Source organism: Somniosus microcephalus, chromosome 10 (genome assembly GCF_052327205.1).
Source record: "Somniosus microcephalus isolate GS21.2 chromosome 10, FLI_Smic_1.0, whole genome shotgun sequence".
NCBI lineage: Eukaryota > Metazoa > Chordata > Chondrichthyes > Squaliformes > Somniosidae > Somniosus > Somniosus microcephalus.
Window position 1 is genome coordinate 229,484,952 of NC_140996.1, and position 26,873 is coordinate 229,511,824.

General features: G+C 48.5%; 2 protein-coding genes across 7 annotated transcripts in view; one reads left to right on the plus strand and one right to left on the minus strand.

The window, feature by feature from the left end:
- The window catches only part of rsf1a (remodeling and spacing factor 1a), a 156,385-nt gene that overhangs the window by 7,374 nt on the left and 122,138 nt on the right, over window positions 1–26,873 (minus strand). The gene's annotated exons all lie outside the window — the stretch shown is intronic.
- On the plus strand, window positions 21,340–22,584 carry LOC147112142 (BTB/POZ domain-containing protein KCTD14-like; the record flags this gene model as incomplete). Its single annotated transcript, XM_085999942.1, is given in 1 exon segment — window positions 21,340–22,584. A coding segment is annotated over 1 exon segment (684 nt), but the record flags the coding sequence as incomplete, so codon positions are not given.

A 26,873-nucleotide genomic window follows, 5' to 3' on the forward strand; every position in this document is an offset into this window, starting at 1 on the left:
AGAACTCCCTTGCTCTTCTTCGAAATAGTGGCCATGGGGTCTTTTGCATCCACCTGAGAGAGCAGACGGGGCCTCGGTTTAACGTCACATCTGAAAGACGGCACCTCTGACAGTGCAGCACTCCCTCAGTACTGCCCTGGAGTGTCGGCCTAGATTTGTTGTGCTCAAGTCTCCTTGGAATGGGGCTATGAACCCACGACCTTCTGACTCAGAAGCAAGAGTGCTACCCACTGAGCCCCAGCTGTCACAGGAGAGCAGGGGAGTTCTCCCCGGCGTCCTGGCCAATATTTATCCCTCAACCAACACCGGTGTGGTTATTATCACATTGCTGCTTGTGGCTTGGCTGAGATTGACCAAGAGCAGGGACCAGGTGTTGAAGCTTGGGCCTTTCCAGGTCTGTATGGCTCAGTACCACACTGCGTGAAACGTTAGTAGAAGCTGGAAGGAGGTTACTTCTTGTTTCTGAGCAAACCAATAGGAGACAGAACTGAAGATGACTTTCCTTCCGCCAGGAGGAACCTGACCTCAGCTAAGCACTGCAGTAGGGAGTGTAGAACCAGGAGTCACAGTCTCAGAATAAGGGGTCGGCCATTTAGGACCGAGATGAGGAGGAATTTCTTCACTCAGAGGGTGGTGAATCTTTGGAATTCTCTACCCCAGAGGGCTGTGAATGTTGAGTCTTTGAGTATATTCAAGACAGAGATCGTAGCAAGAGGGTTCGAGTACAGGAACAAGGATATCTTGCTGCAGTTGTACAGGGCCTTGGTGAGACCACATCTTGAGTATTGTGTGCAGTTTTGGTCGCCTTATCTGAGGAAGGATGTTCTTGCCATGGAAGGAGTTCAGCGAAGATTCACCAGGTTGATACCTGGGATGGCAGGAATGACGTACGATGAGAGATTGGGTCGATTAGGCTTATATTCGCTGGAGTTTAGAAGAATGAGAGAGATCTTATTGAAACTTATAAAATTCTGACAGGACTGGACAGACTAGATGCAGGAAGGATGTTCCCGATGGTCAGGGAGTCCAGAACCAGGGGTCACAGTCTAAGGATAAGGGGTAAGCCATTTAGGACAGAGATGAGGAGGAATTTCTTCACCCAGAGAGTGGTGAACCCGTGGAATTCTCTACTACAGAAGGCAGTAGAGGCCAATTCATTAAATATATTCAAGAAGGAGTTGGATATATTTCTTAAGGCTAAAGGGATCAAGGGATATGGAGAGAAGGCAGGGACAGGGTACTGAGTTTGGATGATCAGCCATGATCTCATTGAATGGCGGAGCAGGCTCGAGGGGCCGAATGGCCGACTCCTGCTCCTATCTTCTATGTTTCTATGGCCTAGAAATTCGGTGGGCTGCGCCACCAGTTAGCGCCTAAAGAGGGCACTCAGTGGCTTTAGCGCCACTGGCCACACCTCCCGCGATATTTAGCGGGGCGCTAATGGCGGCGTTAGACTGTTGCGATGCGCCGCCACCGATGACGTCATCGGTGTGCGCAGCGCCCCGCTACCGCCCCGATCGCGATATTTGGTAGCGCCCGCCTCTGTAGCGCCGCTCGCTAATCGCGCCCGGTTCACGGGGCCTACCTGTGGCGGCAGTGGCGCAAATTAAGGTGGCGGTGCGGGGCGGCGGTTTTTTTCGGTGGCCGCCTGCCAGCACCTCCGTCCCCGGCCTCCTGATCCCCCCCCGGGCAGTGCCGGCTGTGTCCCGAGTGCCCGGCACTTCTCGGTGCCGGGCTCTTTTGTCGGCACTCGCGATCGCTCATCGCGCTGGTGCAGGACCCTCCCCCTTAAGAAGCGGAGGAAGGCCTGCAGTACCGCAGCGCGCCGTGTGGCGCTGCGGCACTTTGCGCTGCGATATTCAGTTTCAGTGCCCTAAGAGGGACGCGGGGCGCCTCGAGCCTCGCCCCGAGGCCCTCTTGGGGCATTCAAGATGAATTTCCGGCGGTCACAACAGCTCTGATCGCAGCGGTAATTCCGGCGCCCAGGCGAGCTTGGCGCCCGTTTGCGGCTCCACCGAATTTTTCCCCCTATGTTTCTATAATTGTAAAAGGGAGTTGGACGGGTTCTGGAGGATAAGGAGCCGACAGGGTTATGGACACACAGCAGGGGGCGGGGGGGTACTGAGCACGACGGCTCTTTCACAGAGCCAGCACAGGCACGACGGGCCAAATGGCCTCCTTCTGTGCTGTCAGTCTCTATGATTCTTTATGTGAACAGCACACACAAAAAACCAAAAACCTCACAGAACTGAAAGGTCAAGAGAGATTATATTAAGAGAAACAAATGTATATTTGAAGAAAAGCCACCAGGGCTGAACTTGGCAGAGTTCTAATGATGCTCATCACTGTTTCGATAAGTGAAATCCTCGTGTAATGGGGGATTAGGCAGCTTGCCACTGCTGCATGGTGCGTTCATTCCAAGACTAACAGCGACGAACATGTATTGACTTTGAAGTTCGTGGCCCCCCCTCCCCTTCACGGAAGCAGCTCAGTCACAACGCATCAGGAAGAATACCTCGCCCGTCCCCGCCTCCATCACAGCCTCGACAACCTGCTTCAGCGACAAAATCCCGTGCCAGGTCGTTCTGATCGCCACTGCGCATTGGAGGTATTAATAAACTTTATTCTCATAATATCCATAGCTGACATTCTGCTGCAGGCCACCACAAACAAGCTAAAGATTTATATAGCGCCAGGGACCCGGGTTCGAATCCGGCCTCGGGTGACTGTCTGTGTGGAGTTTGCACATTCTCCCCGTGTTTGCGTGGGTTTCCTCCGGGTGCTCCGGTTTCCTCCCACAGTCCAAAGATGTGCGGGTTAGGTTGATTGGCTATGATAAATTGACCCTTAGTGTTAGGGGGATTAAATACGTGGGGTTACGGGGATAGGGTGGGATATGTGTTGGTGTAGGGGTTACGGGGATCGGGTGGGATATGTGTCGGTGCAGGCTCGATGGGCCGAAATGGCCTCTATCTGCACTGTGGGGTTTCTGTGATCTGTGATCTGTGATCTGAGTTAGCACACGGGCAGTCGAGTTTTGGATGACCTCAAGTTTATGTAGGGTGGAATGTGGGAGGCCGGCCAGGAGTGCGTTGGAATAGTCAAGTGTAGAGGTAACAAAGGCATGGATGAGGGTTTCAGCAGCGGATGAGCTGAGGCAGGGGCGGAGACACCCCCAAGACAGGCTGCTTCACAGCCAATGAATGACTCTTTTGAATTGTGGTCATTGTTGTTTTATAAGTAAAAAAAATATGGCTGGTTGGAACAGTGCATCAGAAACAGTGCCAACACTTTGAACGAGCTCTCCAATTAGTCCCATTCCCCCGCTCTTTCCCCATAGCCCTGCATATTTATCCGTTCAAGTATTTATCCAACACTTCCACCGCCCTTTCAGGCAGCGCATTCCAGATCACAACAACTCGCTGCGTAAAAATAATTCTCATCTTCCCTCTGGGGTTCCTTTGCCAATGATCTTAAATCTGTGTCCACTGGTTACCGACCCTCCTGCCAGTGGAAACAGTTTCTCCTTATTTACTGAACTGATAATTTTGAACACCTCTATTAAATCTCCCCTTAACCTTCTCTGCTCTAAGGAGGACAACCCCCAGCTTCTCCAGTCTCTCCACAGAACTAAAGACCCTCATCCCTGGTACAAATCGCCCAACTCCCTGATTGTATTTTAGCCTGTAACTCACTCCCAAGTATCCGTTATCCTATATATAAACCATAAGAACCACTTGATTAGATTCCAGCCAGTAACTATCATTCTGTACAATGTGCCAGCCGTGGGGAGCACGCTCACCTCGGAGTCAGAAGGTTGTGGGTTCAACTCCAGAGTCCCCTCTGGAGATGAAGGGGTTGTCTTATGAGGAAAGGTTGAGCAGGTTGGGCCTATACTCGTTGGAGTTTAGAAGAATGAGAGGGGATCTTATTGAAACATATAAGATTCTGAGGGGGCTCGACAGGGTAGATGCAGAGAGGATGTTTCCTCTCGTGGGGGAATCTAGAACTTGGGGGCACAGTCTCAGAATAAGGGGTCGCCCATTTAAATCGGAAATGAGGAGGAATTTCTTCTCTTAGAGGGTCGTGAATCTTGGGAATTCTCTTCCCCAGAGAGCTGTGGAGGCTGGGTCATTGAATATATTTAAGGTGGAGATAGACAGATTTTTGAACGATAAGGGAGTCGAGGGTTATGGGGAGCGGGCAGGGAAGTGGAGTTGAGGCCAAGATCAGATCAGCCATGATCTTATTGAATGGCGGAGCAGGCTCGAGGGGCCGAATGGCCGACTCCTGCTCCTACGTCTTATGTTCTTATGTAGTTCTGCACAAAAATCTAGGCCGACTCTCCTAGTGCCAGTGCTGAGGGAGTGCTGCACTGTCAGAGGTGCTGTCTTTTGGATGAGACGCTAAACCGAGGCCCCCATTTGCCCCCTCAGGTGGACGTTTGTGGCAGCTTGCTGTGCGCAAATTGGCTGCCATGTTTCCTACATTACAACAGTGGCTACACTGCGATAAGAAAGTACTTAATTGGCTGTAAAGCGCTTTGGGACGTCCTGGTGGTCGTGAAGGGCGCTGCGCCATCTCTGTAGAGGAAGTGCTCCATCTGCTGATTCATCAATGGAACTGCAGCTTTTACATATCAGGTTTCCTGGATTCCAACATAGGATCATAAAGACAGACTTGCATTTCTATAGCGCCTTTCACAACCTCCAGACATTCCAAAGCGCTTTACAGGCAATGAAGTACTTTTTAAAGTGTAGTCACTGTTGTAAATGTGGGAAACGCGGCAGCCAATTCGCGCACAGCAAGCTCCCACAAACAGCAATGTGATAATGATCAGATAATCTGTTTTAGGTGTTGGTTGAGGGATAAATATTGGCCCCAGGACTCCCGCTGGTCTCCTTTGAAATAGTTGCCGTGGGATCATTTACGTCCACCTGAGATAGCAGACAGGGCCTCGGTTTAACATCTCATCTGAAAGACGGCACCTCTGACAGTACAGCACTCCCTCAGTACTGCCCCTCCGACAGTGCGGCGCTCCCTCAGTACTGCCCCTCCGACAGTGCGGGTCTCCCTCAATACCGCCCCTCCGACAGTGCAGCGCTCCCTCAATACCGCCCCTCCGACAGTGCAGCGCTTCCTCAGTAATGCCCCTCCGACAGTGCGGCGCTCCCTCAGTACTGCCCCTCCGACAGTGTGGCGCTCCCTCAGTACTGCCCCTCCGACAGTGTGGCGCTCCCTCAGTACTGCCCCTCCGACAGTACAGCACTCCCTCAGTACTGCCCCTCCGACAGTGCGGCGCTCCCTCAGTACTGCCCCTCCGACAGTGCGGCGCTCCCTCAGAGCAATCGAATTAGTCCCACTCCCCTGCTCTGTCCCCATAGCCCTGCAAATGTATTTTTTCCCCCCCAAGTATATATATCCAATTTAGTTCTGGTATTTTCCAATTTTCTCTTTTACCGACCTGCAGACATTGACCAGTGGTGATCACTCAAGCGCATCAGCTTAAGCTACCTGGGCCCTAAACTCTGGAATTCCCTCCCTAAACCTCTCCGCCTCGCCACCTCTCTCTCCTCCTTTAAGACGCTCCTTAAAACCGACCTCTTTGCCCAAGCTTTTGGTCACCTGCCCTAATTTCTCCTTGTGTGGCTCGGTGTCAAATTTTGTTTGATAATCGCTCCTTGTGAAGCACCTTGGGGCCTTTTACTACATTAAAGGTGCTGTATAAATGCAGGCTGCTGTTGTTGTTGTAGACAGCGAGGGGAGAATTTTAACGAGATTGGCGGGGGGTGGGTAGGGGAGGAGGCCGGAGTGAGAGGTAAGTCCGCACACCAGCGCCACCTGCTGCCCCAAGAGATTTTTGTTCCCGTCCCTCGTTTTCAAACACAGGTTGGGCTCCCGAATCATGCCAGCTAAAGCAGTGAATATTGTGGAGATTAACACACTTGAAAATACAAATCAGGATGGATATTAAGTTAAGGTAGGTGCCAGCTGTGGCTCAGTCGGTAGCACTCTCGCCTCTGAGTCAGAAGGTCGTGGGTTCAAGTCCCACTCCAGAGACATAAGCACAAAATCCAGGCTGACACTCCCAGTGCAGTACTGAGGGAGCGCCGCACTGTCGGAGGGGCAGTACTGAGGGAGCGCCGCACTGTCGGAGGGGCAGTACTGAGGGAGCGCCACACTGTCAGAGGGGCAGTACTGAGGGGGTGCCGCACTGTCGGAGGGGCAGTACTGAGGGAGCGCCGCACTGTCGGAGGGGCAGTACTGAGGGAGCGCCGCACTGTCGGAGGGGCAGTACTGAGGGAGCGCCGCACTGTCGGAGGGGCAGTACTGAGGGAGCGCCGCACTGTCGGACGGGCAGTACTGAGGGAGCACTGCACTGTCGGAGGGGCAGTACTGAGGGAGTGCCGCACTGTCGGAGGTGCCGTCTTTCAGATGTGACGCTAAACCGAGGCCCCGTCTGCTCTCTCAGGTGGACATAAAAGACCCCATGGACACTATTTCGGAGAAGAGCAGGGGGAGTTCTCCCCGGTGTCCTGGGGCCAATACTTATTCCTCAACCAGTATCACTAAAACAGATTATCTGGTCATTATCACATTGCTGTTTGTGGGAGCTTGCTGTGCGCAAATTGGCTGCTGCGTTTCCTACATTACAACAGTGACTACACTTCAAAAAGTACTTAATCGGCGTAGAATCATAGAATGGTTACAGCACAGAAGGAGACCATTCGGCCCGTCGAGTCCGTGCCGGCTCTCTGCAAGAGCGCTTCAGCTAGTCCCACTCCCCCGCCCTTTCCCCGTAGCCCTGCAAATTTTTTTCCTTCAGGTACTTATCCAACTCCCTTTTGAAAGCCACGATTGAGTCTGCCTCCACCACCCTCTCAGGCAGTGCATTCCAGATCCTAACCACTCGCTGTGTAATAATGTTTTACCTCAGGTCGCCTTTGGTTCTTCTGCCAAAAGCTTTAAAGGCATTAAAGCGGTTTGGGATGCCTGGAGGTGGTGAAAGGCGCTGTATAAATGCAAGTCTGTCTTCTATTCATTATTTCTACCCTGTCCTCACTCTCAATTACAAGATAGCCACCTTGTCCTGTAAGTGGCTAGTCCCATCTTTGGCTACCCTTTTATTTCTGTGTTGATGAAAGTTATTTCCCTTCGTGTTTGACCATCAACTCAACAACTTGTATTTATACAGCGCCTTTAATGTAGTAAAACGTCCCAAGGCGCTTCACAGGAGCGATTATCAGACAAAATTTGACACCGAGCCACATAAGGAGATATTAGGGCAGGTGACCAAAAGCTTGGTCAAAGAGGTCGGTTTTAAGGAGCGTCTTAAAGGAGGAGAGAGAGGCAGAGAGGTTTAGGGAGGGAATTCCAGAGCTCAGGGGCCCAGGCAGCTGAAGACACGGCCGCCAATGGTGGAGCGATTAAAATCAGGGATGCTCAAGAGGCCAGAATTGGAGGAGCGCGGAGATCACGGGGGGGGGGTTGTGGGGCTGGAGGAAGTTACAGAGATAGGGAGGGAGCGAGGCCATGAAGGGATTTGAAAACAAGGATGAGAATTTAAAAATCGAGGCCTTGCTTTACCGGGAACCAATGAGCACGGGGGGTGATGGGTGAACAGGGCCTAGGATTAAGCCTAGCACCTTTCTGATGCATATTGCTCATTGCTGCACCAGGGCCCTGCCTTTACACTGGAGGCCTTCAAGGGAAAAGAGCATCTGGGTAAATTTCTCCAGCATGGCACAACATTCACAGGATGTGTGACCATCCCTAATTGCCCCTTGAGGAGGTGGTGGCGAGTCGCCTTCTTGAAGCACTGCAGTCCGTGTGGTGAAGGTGCTCCCACAGAGCTCTTATACTACTTTGTCGCGGTTTGGTACAACTGATTGGCCATTTCAGAGGGCAGCCAAGAGTCAACCACATTGCTGTGGGTCTGGAGACACATATAGGCCAGACCGGGTAAGGACTGCAGATTTCCTTCATTAGTGAACCAGATGGGTTTTTACGACAATCCCTAGAAACATAGAAGATAGGAGCAGGAGTAGGCCATTAGGCCCTTCGAGCCTGCTCCGCCATTCAATGAGATCATGGCTGATCATCCAAATTCAGTACCCTGTCCCCGCTTTCTCCATACCCCTTGATCCCTTTAGCCTTAAGAAATATATCTAACTCCTTCTTGAATATATTTAATGAACAGGCCTCCACCGCCCTCTGTGGCAGAGAATTCCACAGGTTCACCACTCTCTGGGTGAAGAAATTCCTCCTCATTTCAGTCTTAAATGGCTTACCCCTTATCCTTAGACTATGACCCCTGGTTCTGGACTCCCCCGCCAACAGAAACATCCTTTCTGCATCTAGTCTGTCCAGACCTGACAGAATTTTATATGTTTCGATGAGATTCCCTCTCAATCTTCTAAACTCAAGTGAGTATAAGCCCAATTGACACAATCTCTCCTCGTACGTCATTCCTGCCATCCCAGGTATCAGCCTGGTGAATCTTCGCTGCACTCCCTCCATGGCAAGAACGTCCTTCCTCAGGTAAGGTGACCAAAACTGCACACAATACTCAAGGTGCTGTCTCACCAAGGCCCTGCACAACTGCAGCAAGACATCCTTGTTCTTGTACTCGAACCCTCTTGCTATGAAGGCCAACATACCATTTGCCTTCTTAACCGCCTGCTGCACCTGTATGCTTACCTTCAGCGACTGGTGCACAAGAACACCCAGGTCTCTTTGCACTTCCCCTTCTCCCAATCTATTGCCATTCAAATAATAATCTGCCTTCCTGTTTTTGCCACCAAAGTGGATAACCTCACATTTATCCACATTATAGTGCATTTGCTATGTTTCTGCCCAATCACCCAACCTGTCCAAATCATACTGGAGTTTCACGACATCCTCCTCACAGCATACCCTCCCACCCAGCTTTGTGTCGTCTGCAAATTTGGAGATATTACATCCAATTCCCTCGTCCAGATCATTAATATATATTGTGAACAGCTGGGGTCCTAGGACCGATCCTTGCGGTACCCCACTAGTCACTGCCTGCCACTTGGAAAACGACCCGTTTATTCCAACTCTTTGCTTTCTGTCCGCCAACCAGTTCTCTATCCAAGTCAATACCTTGCCCCAATCCCATGTGCCTTAATTTTGCACGCTAACCTCTTATGCGGGACCTTATCGAAAGCCTTCTGAAAGTCCAAATACACCACATCCACTGGTTCTCCCTTATCTATTTTACCAGTTACATCCTCAAAAAATTCCAGTAGATTAGTCAAGCATGATTTACCTTTTGTAAATCCATGTTAACTTTGTCCGATCCTGTCACTGCTTTCCAAGTGCTCTGCTATTACATCTTTTATAATGGTCTCTAGCATTTTCCCCACTACCGATGTCAGGCTTACCGGTCTATAATTCCCCGCTTTTTCTCCGCCACCTTTTTAGAATAGTGGGGTAACATTAGCTACCCTCCAATCCATGGGTACTGTTCCAGAGTCTATTGAGTTCTGGAAGATGACCAGCAATGTATCTACTATTTCAAGGGCCACTTCCTTAAGTACCCTGGGATGTAGATTATCAGGCCCTGGGGATTTATTGGCCTTCAGTCCTGTATCAATTTGTATGTGGGTTCAATGACGACACATTCATGAAAGAGATGTCTTTTTATCTAAAGTTTGTTCAACTCAGTTAAACAGCATTACAGGAGACATCATGTTTGAGATCCATCTAAAACAAAAGTAAAACTAAACTGCTTGTCTCTCACATGCCCTCTGCTGGTCAGGCATAAGTAATCAATCAGGCAAACATGCTGGTAAGGCATCATAATCAAACAGGCAAATACCATCACTATTTGCTGATATCATTACATCTCCCTTTCTTAAAACAAAAGTATTTTACTTTTATCTAACATGTTTTCTTTGTATTACTCTTCATTTTAACTAACACTTAATGAACTTACATTATCATTATCAAGGTTTTTTAACCTTGCTTTGTGTGTTCACATGAAATATGTAAATACACTAGAACTTGAAGAAAGAATAAGATAACATTACTTCCTTCTATAACAATAGTCCTTAAATTTGCTCAATGAGTCTCTCAGGAGGCTTCACGTGTCTTGAGGATTTTCTGATTGATTGTCCTTGAATCTGAGTTGTTGCCTCAGATGATGGTTTCTCAGCTGTGTGATCAGGTTGTTCAACAGTATCAGTCTTTTGACCTGCTGTGGCTGGTCCCCTGAGAAGATCTCGACGATTTCTTCGCAGAACAGCACCCTCATCTGTCTGAATGGTGTATGATCTTGGTTGAACTTCACTCAGGACAGTTCCCTTCTGAGTCCATATGTTTGTTTTGTCTTTGAACCTTACTTGGTCACCAGTGTGGAGTTCAGGTAGGTTTTGTGTTCCTCTGTCATAGTAGTACTTTTGCTTTTCTTTCTGTTGTTCTTTGAACATCCTCACTTTCTCCCCCTCTTTTGTTTTCAGGAGGTTCTCCGGGATGGGTAGGTTTGACCTTAGCCGACGTCCCATAAGGAGTTGGGCTGGTGACATACCACACTCGAGCAGTGTTGTGCGGTATACAAGCATGCTTTGGTAGAAGTCAGTTCCACTGTCTTTTGCCTTGTACATCAGTCTTTTCACTGTCTGGACCGATTTTTCCACTAGTCCACTGCACTGTGGAAAGTGAGGACTTGACGTTGTGTGGACAAAGTCCTACTCTTTGGCAAAGTGTCGGAAATTTGCATTGTAAAACTGGGGTCCGTTGTCTGTGAAGACCTCGCTTGCCACGCCATGTCTGGAGAATATTGCTTTCATACATGTTATCACAGCATCTGCAGTGGTGGTGTACAGTCTACAAACCTCTGGATACAGGGAGTAATAGTCTGTGACTACAAGATAGTCCTTCCCTTGACATACGAATAGGTCAGCGCCTACCTTCTGGTAAGGTCTGTCTGGCGCTGGGTGTGGCTTTAGTGGTTCTGCAGGATTGCTTGCTTGATATTTCAGGCATATTGTGCAGTTTGACACCTCATTTGTCACATCTTGGTTGATTCGTGGCCAGTACATCACCTCTCGTGCTCTTTTCTTACACTTTTCGATTCCCAGATATCCTCCATGGATCCTTTTTATCATCTCTTTTCTCAGACTCTTTGGGATAACTATTTTACTTCCTTTGTAGATGATGTCTTCGACCACTGATAGTTCCGCCCTGCAGTTCCAGTACTCTGCCATGTCAGGTGAGCAGTCTTGCTTCATGTTGGGCCATCCATCCAAGATGCTTTTCCTCAGTCGTCTCATTGTTTCATCTTTGTTTGTCTCAGCCTTTATGAGCTCCATTTTTGCATCTGCTATGGGCAGTGCATTTGTGATCATGTCCACGTAGGCGTTCACTTTTTCATCCATTTTGGTGTTTGCGGGCTCACTTGGGTCAATAGCTCTGGACAACGTGTCTGCTGTATACATCAGCTTACCCGGTGTGTACGCAACATTCAGTGTATAGCGTTGCAGCCTGATCATCATTCTTTGTATTCTAAGCGGACAGCTATTTAGTGGCTTCTGGAACAATGCAATCAAGGGCTTATGGTCAGTCTCTACACTGATTGCTTGTCCTGCCACAAACTGGTGAAATCTTTCACAGGCGTATGTGATGCTGAGCAGCTCCTTTTCTATTTGAGCATATCACGTCTCCGCATCTGTCATTGAGTGCGATGCATATGCAATAGGTTGCCAGTAGTCATATTTTTGCAGAAGAATAGCACCGAGCCCACTCTGTGATGCATCTGATGATATCTTGATGGGTCTCGCTGGGTCATAAAGCCTCAGAACTGGTTCCTCTGTGAGCAGTTTCTTTAGATCGCTCCATGACTTCTCATGCTCATGATTCCATTCCCATTCTATGTTCTTTTCAGTTAGTCTTTTCAGTGGCGCCATCTTTTCTGAGAGGTTGGATATGAATTTACCCATGTAGTTGATCATTCCATTAAACCTCTGCACGTCCTTTTTGCATTGTGGCTTTGGCATATTCTCAATGGCGGACACCTTTCTGGGATCTGGTCTGATGCCCTCACTGCTAAGGATATCTCCCACGAATGTCAGTTCTGTCACCCCGAGCTGGCATTTCTCTCTATTCAGCTTCAGGTTTGTTTTCCTTGTTGCTTCCAGCACTTTTTTCAGTCTCTCATCATGCTCAGTTCTCGTGGTTCCCCATACTATGATGTCATCCATTGATGTATCAACTCCCTCCAGATGCTCATAGATCATATGGATAGTTTTGTGATACACTTCAGGAGCTGAGGCAATGCCAAATGGTAGCCTTAGGAATCTGTATCTGCCAAATGGACTGCTGAACGTGCACAGTCTTGAACTTGCTTCGTCCAATTTCATCTGCCAAAATCCTGATGATGCATCTAACTTGCTGAAATACTTTGCATTTGCAAACTGTGACATGATTTCCTCACGTGTAGGAAGCGTGAAATGCTCTCTCTTTATTGCTCGGTTTAGATCTCTTGGATCCAGGCAAATTCTGAGCTTTCCATTCTTTTTGTCCACAACGACGAGGGAACTCACCCACTCAGTTGGCTCATCTATCTTCTGAATCACATTCAGGCTTTCCATCCTGTCCAACTCTGCCTTCAGTTGCTTTTGAAGAGCAAACGGAACTTTTCTGCATGGATGTATGACCGGTGTCATACTTTTATCTACTCTGATCGTGTGTTCTCCTGGAATGCAGCCTAGACCCTTAAATAGGTCATTGTACTCTTTCATGAGTTCATCATAGACTGTCTCTCCTTCGCTTTCCACAACGAGGACTCTCTTTACCAGGTTCAGTCTCTCACAGGCTTTTAAACCTAGTATGGCTTGCACATCCTTTGGCACCACGATTAATGCTAGCGTGTGCTCTCTGTCCTTGTGTGTTACCTTGACAATGCATCTTCCTTTCACTGGTGTATCAGTACCTGAGTATCCTGTCACTTTCACTTTTATTCCATGTATCTTTGGTCTGGGTCTAATTTTCTTAAAATCAGTCTCTGATATCACATTAACTTGTGCTCCAGTATCCAATTTAAATGGAATATGTATGTCATTCACTTTTAGTGTCAACATCCAGTCTCTTTTTTCTTTTTTGTTTTCAGACACAACATCTACATAGAACTCCTCTATCTCGCTTTCATCTACTGCATGGACCTTGCTTTGTTGCACTTGGTTCTTACAGCAATGGGCATAATGGTTGTTTTTGTTGCAACTTTTGCATTTTTTACCATATGCTGGACACTTTTTTGGTGGATGCTGTGTACTGCATCGACTACATGACTTTCGATTGCCCCTTTCATTTTTGTTCGCTGGCCACGCCTCTTTTTTCACATTGGCGCTCTTTTTGTTAAACGGTTTGTGTCCGTTCTTACTCACTGCATCCACGTTGCAGCTACGGTCACTGAACAGCTCCTTTGCCTGCAACTTCACAGTCTCTGTAGCCCTACACAGTGCTATGGCTTTTCCCAGGTCTAGATCTTGCTCTCTTAGCAGTCTTTCCCTTAGACCATTATCTGGAATACCACACGCCAGTCTGTCTTTTATCAGCGAGTCCCCCAAATTCACATGTTTTGCTTCTGTTTCTCAGTTCAGTCACATACTGATCAATAGTCTCTCCCGTTTTCTGTACACATGTGAAAAATCTGTGCCTCTCAAACGTCACGTTACGTTTAGGTATGCAGTAGGCCTCAAACTGTTCCATTATTTTATCTAGCTTCATTTTGTCTCCATCAGCAGCGAATGTGAAGTTATTATACACCTCCAGCGCTTCATCACCCACGACGTGTAAGAACAGTGACGCTTTCATTTTATCCCTTTTCTCGTCAGCTCCGATTGCTGATAAATACAACTCCAAACGTTGTTTGAACCTTCTCCAATTTTCAGCCACATTACCTGTCAACTGAAGCTTCGCCGGTGGGTGTAAACCTTCCATTTTTTCACTTCGTTAGCTATTCTCCAATGGTAAGTAACGATGTTCTCTTTTGGCTTGCTAATATGTGGAGAGCTGATTTAACTTCAGATTTTTCCTCTTCATCTCTTTCAATCACTTCTGACACCATGTACACATGCCCTCTGCTGGTCAGGCATAAGTAATCAATCAGGCAAACATGCTGGTAAGGCATCATAATCAAACAGGCAAATACCATCACTATTTGCTGATGTCATTACAAGTCCCATCAATTTTCCTAACACCATTTCCCTACAAATACTGATTTCTTTCAGTTCCACCCTTTCATCAGACCCTATGTTGCGCAGTATTTCTGGGAGGTTATTTGTGTCCTCCTTTGTGAAGATAGAACCAAAATATGTATTTAGTTGGTCTGCCATTTCTTTGTTCCCCATTATAAATTCCCCCGATTCTGACTAAGGGACCTACGCTTGACTTCACCAATCTTTTTCTCTTTACATATCTATAAAAGTTTTTACAGTCAGTTTTTATGTTCCCTGCAAGCTTACTCTCATATTCTATTTTCCCTTTCTTAATTAATCCCAGTAGTTTCATAGTCACCATTACTAGCTTTTTTATTTAATTAACTGTATTTAAATTCCCCAGCTGCCGTGGTGGGATTTAAATTCATGTCACCAAGATCATTAGTCCAGGCCTCTGGATTACTAGTCCAGTAACATACCCACTATGCTAATATACCCCTATGCATCGACAGCATTTACTTGGAAATCATAGGCTGCATTAACAATGGCTTCCTGATATACCCTTCTGTGCTTTAAGTACATACTGAATCACACAGCACAGAAGGCTGCCATTCAGGCCATCGTGCCTATGCCGGCTCTTTGAAAGAGCTCTCCAATTAGTCCCAATTCACCCACTCTTTCCCCACAGCCCTGCAAATGATTTCCTTTTCAAGTATTTATCCAATTCCCTTTTGAAAGTTACTATCGAACCTGCTTTCACCGCCCTTTCAGGCAGCACAGTCCCCATCATCACAGCTCTCTGCATTAAAAACAAGTCTCCTCATCTCCCCCTCTGGTTCTTTTGTGAATTTACCTAATTCTGCATTTGTTTAAAAAAAAGAACAGGATTGACGAGTGGTTTTCCATGTTGAACTTCGGCTCTGCGGATATTTGAATGAGCAGGGAGCAGCTTCCTCATTTGCAGTTCCCGTGCTTGTGGCAAAGTGTTCAAGCCGCCCGTGAGCACAGGATCCCATCTAACTGGAGCTCCCCGCTGCTCCGACTGGCCGACCGCCCTCTGCACAGAAGACGAGGAAAGCGAATATGAGCTCCAGAGGTCGGAGACTCCCACCCATCAGACACCCTACTAGCTTCTCACAAAAGGTGAGTATTAAACCCGCAGGGAGGTGACCAGGGGACTGGAGCAACAATTTGTCAAATGCGCAGCTGCTGCAGAATATGCCGGTTCCCCTCTTTTTGCGCTATAGGATTTGGGAAAGCCCTGGTTCCAGGAATATGGCGTATCGCTGCTGCCATTGTTCTAACTGCATATGGGATGTTTAGCAAGTAACTCTGTGACAACGGGTGGTCGCCAGGCCTCGGGTGGTCACTGGGCAGCAGGAGGTCACTGGGCAACGGGCGGTCACTGGGCAATCGGTTGTCACTGGGCAGTCGACGGGCAATCGGTGGGCAGTGGTCACTGAGCAGTGATCAGTCACTAGAAAGTCAGTGGTCACTGGGCAGTTGGTGGGCAATCAGTGGTCACTGAGCAGTGATCAGTCACTAGAAAGTCAGTGGTCACTGGGCAATCAGTGGTCACTGGGCAGTGATCGGTCACTGAGCAGCGATCGGTCACTGAGCAGCGATCGGTCACTGAGCAGTCGCCGGGCAATCGGTGGTCACTGGGCAGTCGCCAGGCAATCAGTGGTCACTGAGCAGCAATCGGTCACTGGGCAATCGGTGGTCACTGGGCAGCGATCGGTCACTGGGCAGTCGCCGGGCAGTGGTCACTGGGCAGCGATCGGTCACTGGGCAATCGGTGGTCACTGGGCAGCGATCGGTCTATGGGCAGTCGCCGGGCAATCAGTGGTCACTGGGCAGCGATCGGTCACTGGGCAATCGGTGGTCACTGGGCAGCGATCGGTCACTGGGCAGTCGCCGGGCAATCAGTGGTCACTGAGCAGTGATCAGTCACTAGAAAGTCAGTGGTCACTGGGCAGTGATCGGTCACTGGGCAGTGATCGGTCACTGAGCAGTCGCCGGGCAATCGGTGGTCACTGGGCAGTCGCCAGGCAATCAGTGGTCACTGAGCAGCGATCGGTCACTGGGCAATCGGTGGTCACTGGGCAGCGATCGGTCACTGGGCAGTCGCCGGGCAGTGGTCACTGGGCAGCGATCGGTCACTGGGCAATCGTTGGTCACTGGGCAGCGATCGGTCACTGGGCAGTGGTCACTGGGCAGTGGTCACTGGGCAGCGATCGGTCACTGGGCAGTCGCCGGACAATCAGTGGTCACTGGGCAGTCGCCGGGCAATCAGTGGTCACTGGGCAGCAATCGGTCACTGGCCTGCAGGCCCTCACAGGGCAATGGGCAGTCGCTGGGCAACGGGCAAACCTCCTGTCAAAAAGTAATATTTTGTTTTGCGAATTTGTGCATCAAAGATTGCAAATGTTGACAGGTCAACTCTCAGGAGGGTGAGGGCAACCAGAGAGATTGTGGTTTTGATCATTTACCCTTCACTGTGGCCCGGTCTCGGAGTGAACCGCACTCAAAAATAGGTTCACGAAATATAAAGCTGAACTCACCTTGCTCCAGTGATAAGGATTCGACTGTAACCAAATCAGACATACCCACCCCTCGCTAAATGCACTTTAGATAGAGGAACACATTTTTTTCATTTTATTCATTCATGGGATGTGGGCGTCGCTGGCAAGGCCGGCATTTATTGGCCATCCCTAATTGCCCTTGAGAAGGTGGTGGTGAGCCGCCTTCTTGAACCTCTGCAGTCCGTGTGGTGAAGGTGCTCCCACAGTGCTGTTAGGGAGAGAGTTCCAGGATTTTGACCCAGTGACGATGAAGGAATGGCCGATATATTTCCAAGTCAGGATGGTGTGGGACGTGGAGGGGAACTTGGAGGCGGTGGTGTTTCCCATGCGCCTGCTGCCCTTGTCCTTCTAGGTGGAAGAGGTCGCGGGTTTGGGAGGTGCTGCCGAAGAAGCCTTGGCGAGTCGCTGCAGTGCATCTTGTAGATGGAAACCACAGGCTGACGAGCAGACACGTGAAAAACTTTAAACAGTGAATGGTTTTGCAAGGGGTGGAGGGGGAGGGAGGGATGCAGGAAATCTACTCCAGATATTCATGGCTCATGTTAGGGAGTAAAAACAGATAATTTGTTTCGGGTGCTGAATGACCTACTGCACAGCAAGAGAATTTTCTCCCTTTATTTGAACTGGGACCTCCGACTCTCATTTGCACCTCACTTGCATACTATTTACATACAACTGGAATATCCTGCCATACCAGGTGAAACAATCTAATCTGTGACGCTGTACAGCCAGAGGGAGGGATTAGTGATGGTGAGGTCCACGGTCGAGAGAGGGGGAAGCCAAAGAAGGCAGCAGAGGCCAGCTTGTGCACAGCCCATAGTAGTCACTGGCAATAATAACTTACATTTATGCAGCACCTTTAACGGAACAGAACATCCCAAGGCGCTTCACAGGAGCGTTATTTAAGAAGATTTGACACTGAGCCACCTAAGGAGATGTTGGACAGGTGACCAAAAGCTTGGTCAGGGTCACAGTCTCAGAATAAGGGGTCGGCCATTTAGGACTGAGAGGAGGAGACATTTCTTCACTCAGGGTGGTGAATCTTTGGAATTCTCTACCCCAGAGGGCTGTGGAGTCTCAGTCGTTGAGTATATTCAAGACAGAGATCGCTAGACTTTTGGATGTTAAGGGAATCAAGGGATATGGGGATAGTGCAGGAAGGTGGAGTTGAGGTCGATGATCAGCCGTGATCTTATTGAATGGCGGAGCAGGCTCGAGGGGCCGAATGGCCAACTCCTGCTCCTGTTTCTTATGTCAAAGAGGGAGGTTTTAAGGAGCATATTAAAAGGAGGAGAGGTGGAGAGGTTTAGGGAGGGAATTCCAGAGCTTAGGGCCCCGGCCGCTGAAGGCACAGCCGCCAATGGTGGAAGAGATGAAAATCGGGGATGCGCAAGAGGCCAGAATTGGAGGAGCGCAGAGATCTCGAGGGGGGGGGGCGGTGGGTTGGAGGAGGTTACAGAGATAGGGAGGGGTGAGGCCATAGAGGGATTTGAAAACAAGGATGAGAATTTTAAAATCAAGGGCTCCGTGGCCAAGTGAAGAGACCACCTGTCCTAATATCACCTTATGTGGCTCGGTGTCAAGTTTTGTTCCGATAACGCTCCTGTGAAGTGCCTTGGGACGTTTTTACGACATTATAGGCACTGTATAAAAGGCAAGTTGTTGTTGCCATCAACAACCTAATTGCAGATGATGGCACCGACATCCTGGCTTTGCCCGAAACTTGGCCCATGGGTGGTGATAACTTGCCCATTACTGAAGTCTCCCTATGTGACTATTTTTTCCACCGCCAGTCTGTGCCAAAACCAGTGGTGGTGGGGCCCTCATCACCAAGTCACACCTTGGTCTCCGCCCCTAGTCCTTCAGCATCTTCTTTTCTCCTTTGAGCACCTAGCCTTGCGCCACCCCCTCTTACCGCTCCTTTAAAACCTCTGCTGTCTACCGCTGTCCCAAATCCCTATCTGGGTTTCTCAGTTATCCTCCCTCGGACCGATAAGATTATTTGCTAGCCTAGGGTATAAAAGGATAGGGAGCCAATGCAGGTGGGTGGAGTTAAAGATGCAGGTCAACCATGAGCTCACTGAATGGAGGAACAGGCTCGAGGGGCTGAACGGCCTCATGTTCCCCCCTCTCTTCCCCCACCCCCCCACCACCTTAGCCTCTGCCCAGAGAGATCCTCATCCTGTGATTCCAAATCTCCATCTCCGCTCCCCTTGCCCCCCTCCTCCAAATTCACTGCCCATCCAACCCCGTCCCTCCCTGAACCTCTTCCTCCATATTTACTCCTCTACCCATATTCACAGCCACCCTCCAGACTTTGCCATCTCTGCCAAAGCCATTTCCAACCATTTCTTTGTAGCCCTCACCACTTAGCCTCCTCACAGATCACAGAAACCCCACAATGCAGAGGCCATTTCGGCCCATCGAGCCTGCACCGACACATACCCCACCCGACCCCCGTAATCCCACGTATTTAATCCCCCTAACACTAAGGGTCAATTTATCATAGCCAATCATCCTAACCCGCACATCTTTGGACTGTGGGAGGAAACCGGAGCACCCGGAGGAAACCCACGCAAACACGGGGAGAATGTGCAAACTCCACACAGACAGTCGCCCGAGGCCGGATTCGAACCCGGGTCCCTGGCGCTGTGAGGCAACAGTGCTAACCACTATGCCACCATGCCACCTCCTATCCACTTCCTACCCCCACCCCTGCTTCATAACGTTCCAATTGAGAAGATGGGGGAAAATAGGCTAAAGAAGAGCGGGTGGAACTCAATGTCTAAGTGTGAGGTCATGTATTTTGCTTAAAAAAAAAACACAGCAGCAATGATACTCCCGGCTCGGTGCTGTGGAAGAGCAGAGGGATTTGAGGGGACAGGTTGACAGGACATTAAAGGTGGCACCACAGGTTGATGAGGCTGTCAAGAAAGCCAATGGTATTCTAGGTTTTATCACAAGGATAATTATAGAACATAAAAGTCAAGAGAAACAAAGACTTGCATATCTACAGCGCCTTTCTTGACCACCGGACATCCCAAAGTGCTTTACAGCCAATTTTTGAAGTGTAGTCACTGTTGTAATGTAGGAAACACGGCAGCTAATTTGCGCACAGCAAGCTCCCACAAACAGCAATGTGATAATCACCAGATCATTAAAAAAAAAAAGTGATGTTGGTGAGGGATGAATATTGGCCCCTGGATACCAGGGACAAATCCACACCGTCCCCCTGCTCTTCTTCGAAATAGTGGCCGTGGGATTTTTTTACGTCCACTTGAGAGAGCGGACGGGGTCTCGGTTTAACGTCTCATCCGAAAGGCTCCGACAGTGCTGCACACTCCCTCAGCACTGCGCTGGGAGCGTCAGCCTGGATTTTTGGGCTCATATAGACTCGAGTGGGACTTGAACACAACCTTGTGACTCAAAGGCGATAGTATACCCACTGAGCCACAGCTGATCCTAGGTATTAATGAGCCTATATAAAACCTTTAAAGGAACACAGCACACTGTGCGCAGTATTGGGCTCTACGCTATATGAAGAATATTGCACCTTTAGGAAGGGTACATCACAGGCTCGCTAACCTATGAGGAAATGCAAATAAAGACATGACAAACTGGGTCTTTTCGTTAGAACTCAGATTGCAGTGCGGTATGATAGTGTTTAGAATAATAAAAGGACGAGGACAGCGTAGGTGGACAATGACTGTTTCCAGTATTTTTCTGCAGCACCTCCCAAACCCGCGACCTCTACCACCCCTAGAAGGACAAGGGCAGCAGGCGCATGGGAACACCACCACCTCCAAGTTCCCCTCCAAGTCACACACACCATCCTGACTTAGAAGCATATCACCCATCCTTCATCATCGCTGGGTCAAAATCCTGGCACTCCCTCCCTAACAGCACCGTGGGAGCACCTTCACCACACGGACTGCATCGGTTCAAGGAGGCGGCTCACCACCACCTTCTCAAGGGCAACTCGGGACGGGCGATAAATGCTGGCCTTGCCAGCGACGCCCACATCCCATAAACGAATGAAAAAAAAGTAGTTGAGGGGTCAAGAACGAGATGCCATGGATACAAGATTAAATGCAAGAGAGAGCAAGAGAAACTTCATTACACAGAGAGGGGCAAGGCTGTGGGATTCACCTCCGGGGTTAGTGGTTGAGGTGGAAACTATGAGAGTAGAAAGGTGAAAGGAAGAAAAAGGGGTTGAAGGGAGATGGGAACGGGGTAGGTGATTAGAACTATTGGATTGGGTGCAGGGTAAACACCGACACAGACTGGTTGGGCTGAACGGCCTGTGTCTGTGTTGTAACTTCTATATACTTGAAGAAAAGATTGCAGGGAGATGGGGAAAGAGCGGGGGAGTGGGACTAACTGGATTGCGCTTCGAAAGAGCTGGCGCAGACTCGATGGGCCGAATGGCCTCCTTCTGTGCTGTACTATTCTATGCTTCTATTAAAAACCCTTACTCTGAAGCCATAACCTCCAAACGGAGCACAGTAACTTGAGGCCAATTTTAATGATGGTAACAAACTTATACTTCTCTCTCTTCTCCAACCACCCTCCCAAATCCACAATAGGCTTCAGCAGTCATCAATCTCAACGTTGGGGGTCAGATCTACACCACAACACTGAGCACCCTGAGGAGATACCCTGGATCCAGGCTGGCCGAGATGTTCAGCGGTGGTGTCAAAGTAACCGTAGACTGCAGGGGGAGCCACTTCATCGACAGAGAGGGGACCTACTTCAAATACATCCTGGAATTTCTTCGAGGTCATCAGCCGCCGAGCCAGTTCGTCCAGGAGGTCTACCAGGAGGCGCTGTTCTACCACATTGAACCCCTGGTGAAGCTGCTCGAGGACTCGCCCGAAATGTACGGCGAGCTGGTCGGAAGGCAGCAGTTTCTGGCAGAGGTGCCGAATTACAGGGAGAACATAGAAGTGATTATTCACCTAGCCAGGGCGGATAGCGTGGCGTCCCGTCAATCCACGGTGATGGTCTGCGTCGTTAAAAACAAAGAGGACGAGGCGAAGTATCGGGAGGCCATCAATGAACTCGGCACCGGCAAAGATACCGTCGTGAAATTCTGCCCCTGGCAGTCTTCTCCAACGGTCTCTGACCTACTCTACTGCATCAAACTGGACACAGAGAAAAGGGGCTATAAAGTTTCTTACCAACCCTACGAGACAGGGAAAGATCTGCTTTCCAAGTCTTGCAATTTGCTCTATAAGCTTGTCTTCACTTGGTGGTAATGCCTTACATAATATTTACAGCTCACAAACAGGCCATTTGGCCCATCTGCTCCGTGCTGGTGTTTAATGCTCCACACAAGCCTCCTCCCACCTCTCCATCTCACCCCATCAACATATCCTTCTATTCCTTTCTCCCTCGTGTTTATCCAGCTTCCCCTTAAATGCATCTATACGATTCGTCTCAACCACTCCCTGTGGTAGCGAGTTCCACATTCTCACCTCTCTGGGTAAAGAAGTTTCTCCTGAATTCCCGATTGGATTTCTTAGTGACTCTCTTATATTTATGGCCCCTCGTCCCTGTCTCGCCCGCAAGTGGAAACATCTTCTCTACATCTACCCTATCGAACCCTTTCATAAGCTTGAAGCATAGAAGATAGGAGCAGGAGTAGGCCATTCGGCCCCTCGAGCCTGTTCCGCCATTTAATGAGATCATGGCTGATCATCCAAATTCAGTACCCTGTCCCTGCTTTCTCCCCATATCCCTTGATCCCCTTAGCCTTAAGAAATATACCTAACTCCTTCTTGAATATATTTAATAAATTACTGCCTTCTGTGGTAGAGAATTCCACAGGTTCACCACTCTCTGGGTGAAGAAATTCCTCCTCATCTCTGTCCTAAATGGCTTACCCCTTATCCTTAGACTGTGACCCCTGGTTCTGGACTCCCTGGCAATCAGGAACATCCTTCCTGCATCTAGTCTGTCTAGTCCTGTTAGAATTTTATAAGTTTCAATGAGATCCCCTCTCATTCTTCTAAACTCCAGTGAGTATAAGCCCAATCGACCCAATCTCTCCTCATACGTCATTCCTGCCATCCCAGGTATCAGTCTGGTGAATCTTCGCTGCACTCCCTCCATGGCAAGAACATCCTTCCTCAGATAAGGTGACCAAAGCTGCACACAATACTCAAGGTGTGGTTTCACCAATGAAGATCTCTATTAGGTCACCCCCTCGGTCTTCTCTTTTCTAGCAAAAAGAGCCCCAAGCCTGTTCAATCTGTCCGGATAGGTACAACCTCTCAGTTCTGGCATCATTCTAGTAAATCTTTTTTTCACCTTCGCCAGTGCCTCCATATCCTTTTTATAAGACGACGAGAACGGCTGATTGGATGGAAGTCAGCAAATCTTTTGGGACCAGCTAAATTCCAAAGAAGCTGCCTTCCCTTACTCTAAGTCATCACTGTAATGCATTGTTGATGCATTCAAATAGAATTACAACGAAGGCTCACTAGATTGATCCCTGGGATGAGGGGGTTGTCCTAGGAGGAGAGATCGAATAGGTTGGGCCTATACTCTCGAGTTCAGAAGAATGAGGTGCGATCTCATTGAAACATACAAGATTCTGAGGGTGATTGACAAGGTAGATGCAGAGAGGTGGTTTCCCCCTGGCTGGAGAGTCTAGAACTGGGGTGGGTATAGTCTCAAGATAAGGGGTCGGCCTTTTAGGGCTGAGATGAGGAGGAATTTCTTCACTCAGAGGGTTGTGAATCTTTGGAATTCTCTACCCCGGAGGGCTGTGGAGGCTCAAGTCGTTGAGTATATTCAAGGCTGAGATCGATAGATTTTTGGACTCATGAGGAATCAAGGGATATGGGGATCAGGCAGGAAAGTGGAGTTGAGGTTGAATATCAGCCATGATCTTATTGAATGGTAGAGCAGGCTCGAGGGGCCTACTCCTGCCTTATGTTCTTATATTTTTATTCATCCTGATCCTCAGCAATGCAGCTAGGATGCCTGAAATTTGCAGATGACAATGAAAATTGGAGGTGTAGTAAGCAGTGAGGAAGCTAGTAATAGACTTCAAGATGACACAGGCAGGGTGCTGGAATGGGTGGACACAAGGCAGATGAAATTTCAAGGTGATTGGTAAAAGAACCAGAGGCGACATGAAGAAAAATCTTTTTATGCAACGAGTGGTTAGGATTTGGAATACACTGCCTTGAAAAGAGAACTGGATAAATTCTTCAGGGGGAAAAAAATTGCCGGGATATGGGGAAAGAACAGGTGAGTGGGACTAACTAGATTGCTCTTTGAAAGAACCGATGCAGACTCGATGGGCCGAGTGGCCTCCTTCTGTGCTGTACTATTCTATGATAGCTGCACTGAGCGATACTTGCAAGATGTCCCTCCAATATGGGAAGTCACCATTTTTGATAAGCTAAAGTTCGCAGTAACTATCCCTGTTGTTGGACTGTTGATTATTGAAGATCACCCCCAGCAGTGTCATAGAAACATAGAGGATAGGAGCAGGAGTCGGCATTTGGCCCCTTGAGCCTGCTCCGCCATTCAATGAGATCATGGCTGATCATCCAAATTCAGTACCCTGTCCCTGCCTTCTCCCCATATCCCTTTAGCCTCAAGAAATATATCTAACTCCTTCTTGAATATATTTAATGAATTGGCCTCAACTGCCTTCTGTGGTAGAGAATTGCACAGGTTCACCACTCTCTGGGTGAAGAAATTCCTCCTCATCTCTGTCCTAAATGGCTTACCCCTTATCCTTAGACTGTGACCCCTGGTTCTGGACTCCCTGGCGATCAGGAACATCCTTCCTGCATCTAGTCTGTCTAGTCCTGTTAGAATTTTATAAGTTTCAATGAGATCCCCTCTCATTCTTCTAAACTCCAGCGAGTACAAGCCCAATCGACCCAATCTCTCCTCATACGTCATTCCTGCCATCCCAGGTATCAGCCTGGTGAATCTTCGCTGCACTCCCTCCATGGCAAGAACATCCTTCCTCAGATAAGGTCATCGTTGAAATCTGTTAGCATCTGCTGTCAGCACCTCTGCAATTTCTAGCCATATTCAGAAGTCCAGTTGTATTGAGCTTGAAATATAAAAATAATGAAAGTGATGGGATCTCCATGGATTTGAGACTCCCTCAGGTAGTGTAGCGCTCCGAATCAAGATTCTTCATCACCAGTCACAAAATCACTGTTGAATGACGGCGTCATTTTCTCACATCTCAAATACATGGCAGATGCAGTATAACGTGGATAAATGTGAAGCTATCCACTTCAGTAGGAAAAACAGAAAGGTAAGAGTATTATTTAAATTGGAAAATGTTGATGTACAAAGGAACCTGGGTGTCCTTGTACACCAGTCACTGAAAGCAAACATGCAGATGCAGCAAGCAGTTAGGAAGGCAAATGGTATGTTGGCGTTCATTGCAAGAGGATTTGAGTACAGGAGCAAGGATGTCTTACTACAGTTATACAGGGTCTTGGTGAGACCACACCTGGAGTACTGTGCAGTTTTGGTCTCCTTACCTAAGAAAGGATATACTTGCCATAGAGGGAGTGTAGTGAAGGTTCACCAGACTGATTACTGGGATGGCAGGACTGTTGTATGAGAGATTGGGTCGACTAGGCCTGTATTCACTAGTTTAGAAGAATGAGAGGGGATCTCATTGAAACGTATAAAATTCTGACAGGGCTAGACAGACTGGATGCAGGGAAGATGTTTCCTCTGGCTCGGGGGGGGGGGGGGGGGGGGGGAGGTGGTGGGGGGTCTAGAACGGGGGGTCACAGTCTCAGGATACGGGGTAGGACATTTAGGACTGAGATGACGAGAAATTTCTTCACTCAGAGGGTGGTGAACCTGTGGAATTCTCTATCCCAGAATAACCTCCCAGAGATGCCAGGGAACATAGGGCCTGATGAAAGGGTGAAACTGAAAGAAATCAGTATTTGTAGGGAAATGGCGTTAGGAAAATTGATGGGACGGAAGGCCGATAAATCCCCAGGGCCTAATAATCTACATCCCAGGGTACTTAAGGAAGTGGCCCTAGAAATAGTAGATGCATTGCTGGTCATCTTCCAGAACTCGATAGACTCTGGAACAGTACCCATGGATTGGAGGGTAGCTAATGTTACCCCACAATTCAAAAAAGGTGGTAGAGAAAAAGCGGGGAATTATAGACCGGTAAGCCTGACATCGGTAGTGGGGAAAATGCTAGAATCTATTATAAAAGATGTAATAGCAGAGCACTTGGTAAGCAGTGACAGGATTGGACAAAGTCAACATGGATTTACAAAAGGTAAATCGTGCTTGACTAATCTACTGGAATTTTTTGAGGATGTAACTGGTAAAATAGATAAGGGAGAACCAGTGGATGTGGTGTATTTGGACTTTCAGAAGGCTTTCGATAAGGTCCCACATAAGAGATTAGCGTGCAAAATTAAGGCACATGGGATTGGGGGCAAGGTATTGACTTGGATAGAGAACTGGTTGGCGGACAGAAGGCAGAGAGTTGGAATAAACGGGTCGTTTTCCGAGTGGCAGGCAGTGACTAGTGGGGTTCCGCAAGGATCGGTCCTAGGAGCCCAGCTGTTCACAATATATATTAATGATCTGGACGAGGGAATTGGATGTAATATCTCCAAATTTGCAGACAACACAAAGCTGGGTGGGAGGGTAAGCTGTGAGGAGGATGTCGAGAAACTCCAGTACATTTTGGACAGAAACATGGCAAATGCACTATAATGTGGATAAATGTGAGGTTATCCACTTTGGTGGCAAAAACAGGAAGGCAGATTATTATTTGAATGGCAATAGATTGGGAGAAGGGGAAGTGCAGAGACCTGGGTGTTCTTGTGCACCAGTCGCTGAAGGTAAGCATGCAGGTGCAGCAGGCAGTTAAGAAGGCAAATGGTAGGTTGGCCTTTGTAGCCAGAGGGTTCGAGTACAGGAACAAGGATGTCTTGCTACAGCTGTACAGGGCCTTGGTGAGACCACACCTTGAGTATTGTGTGCTGTTTTGGTCGCCTTACCTGAGGAAGGACGTTCTTGCCATGGAAGGAGTACAGCAAAGATTCACCAGGCTGATACCTGGGATGGCAGGAATGACGTA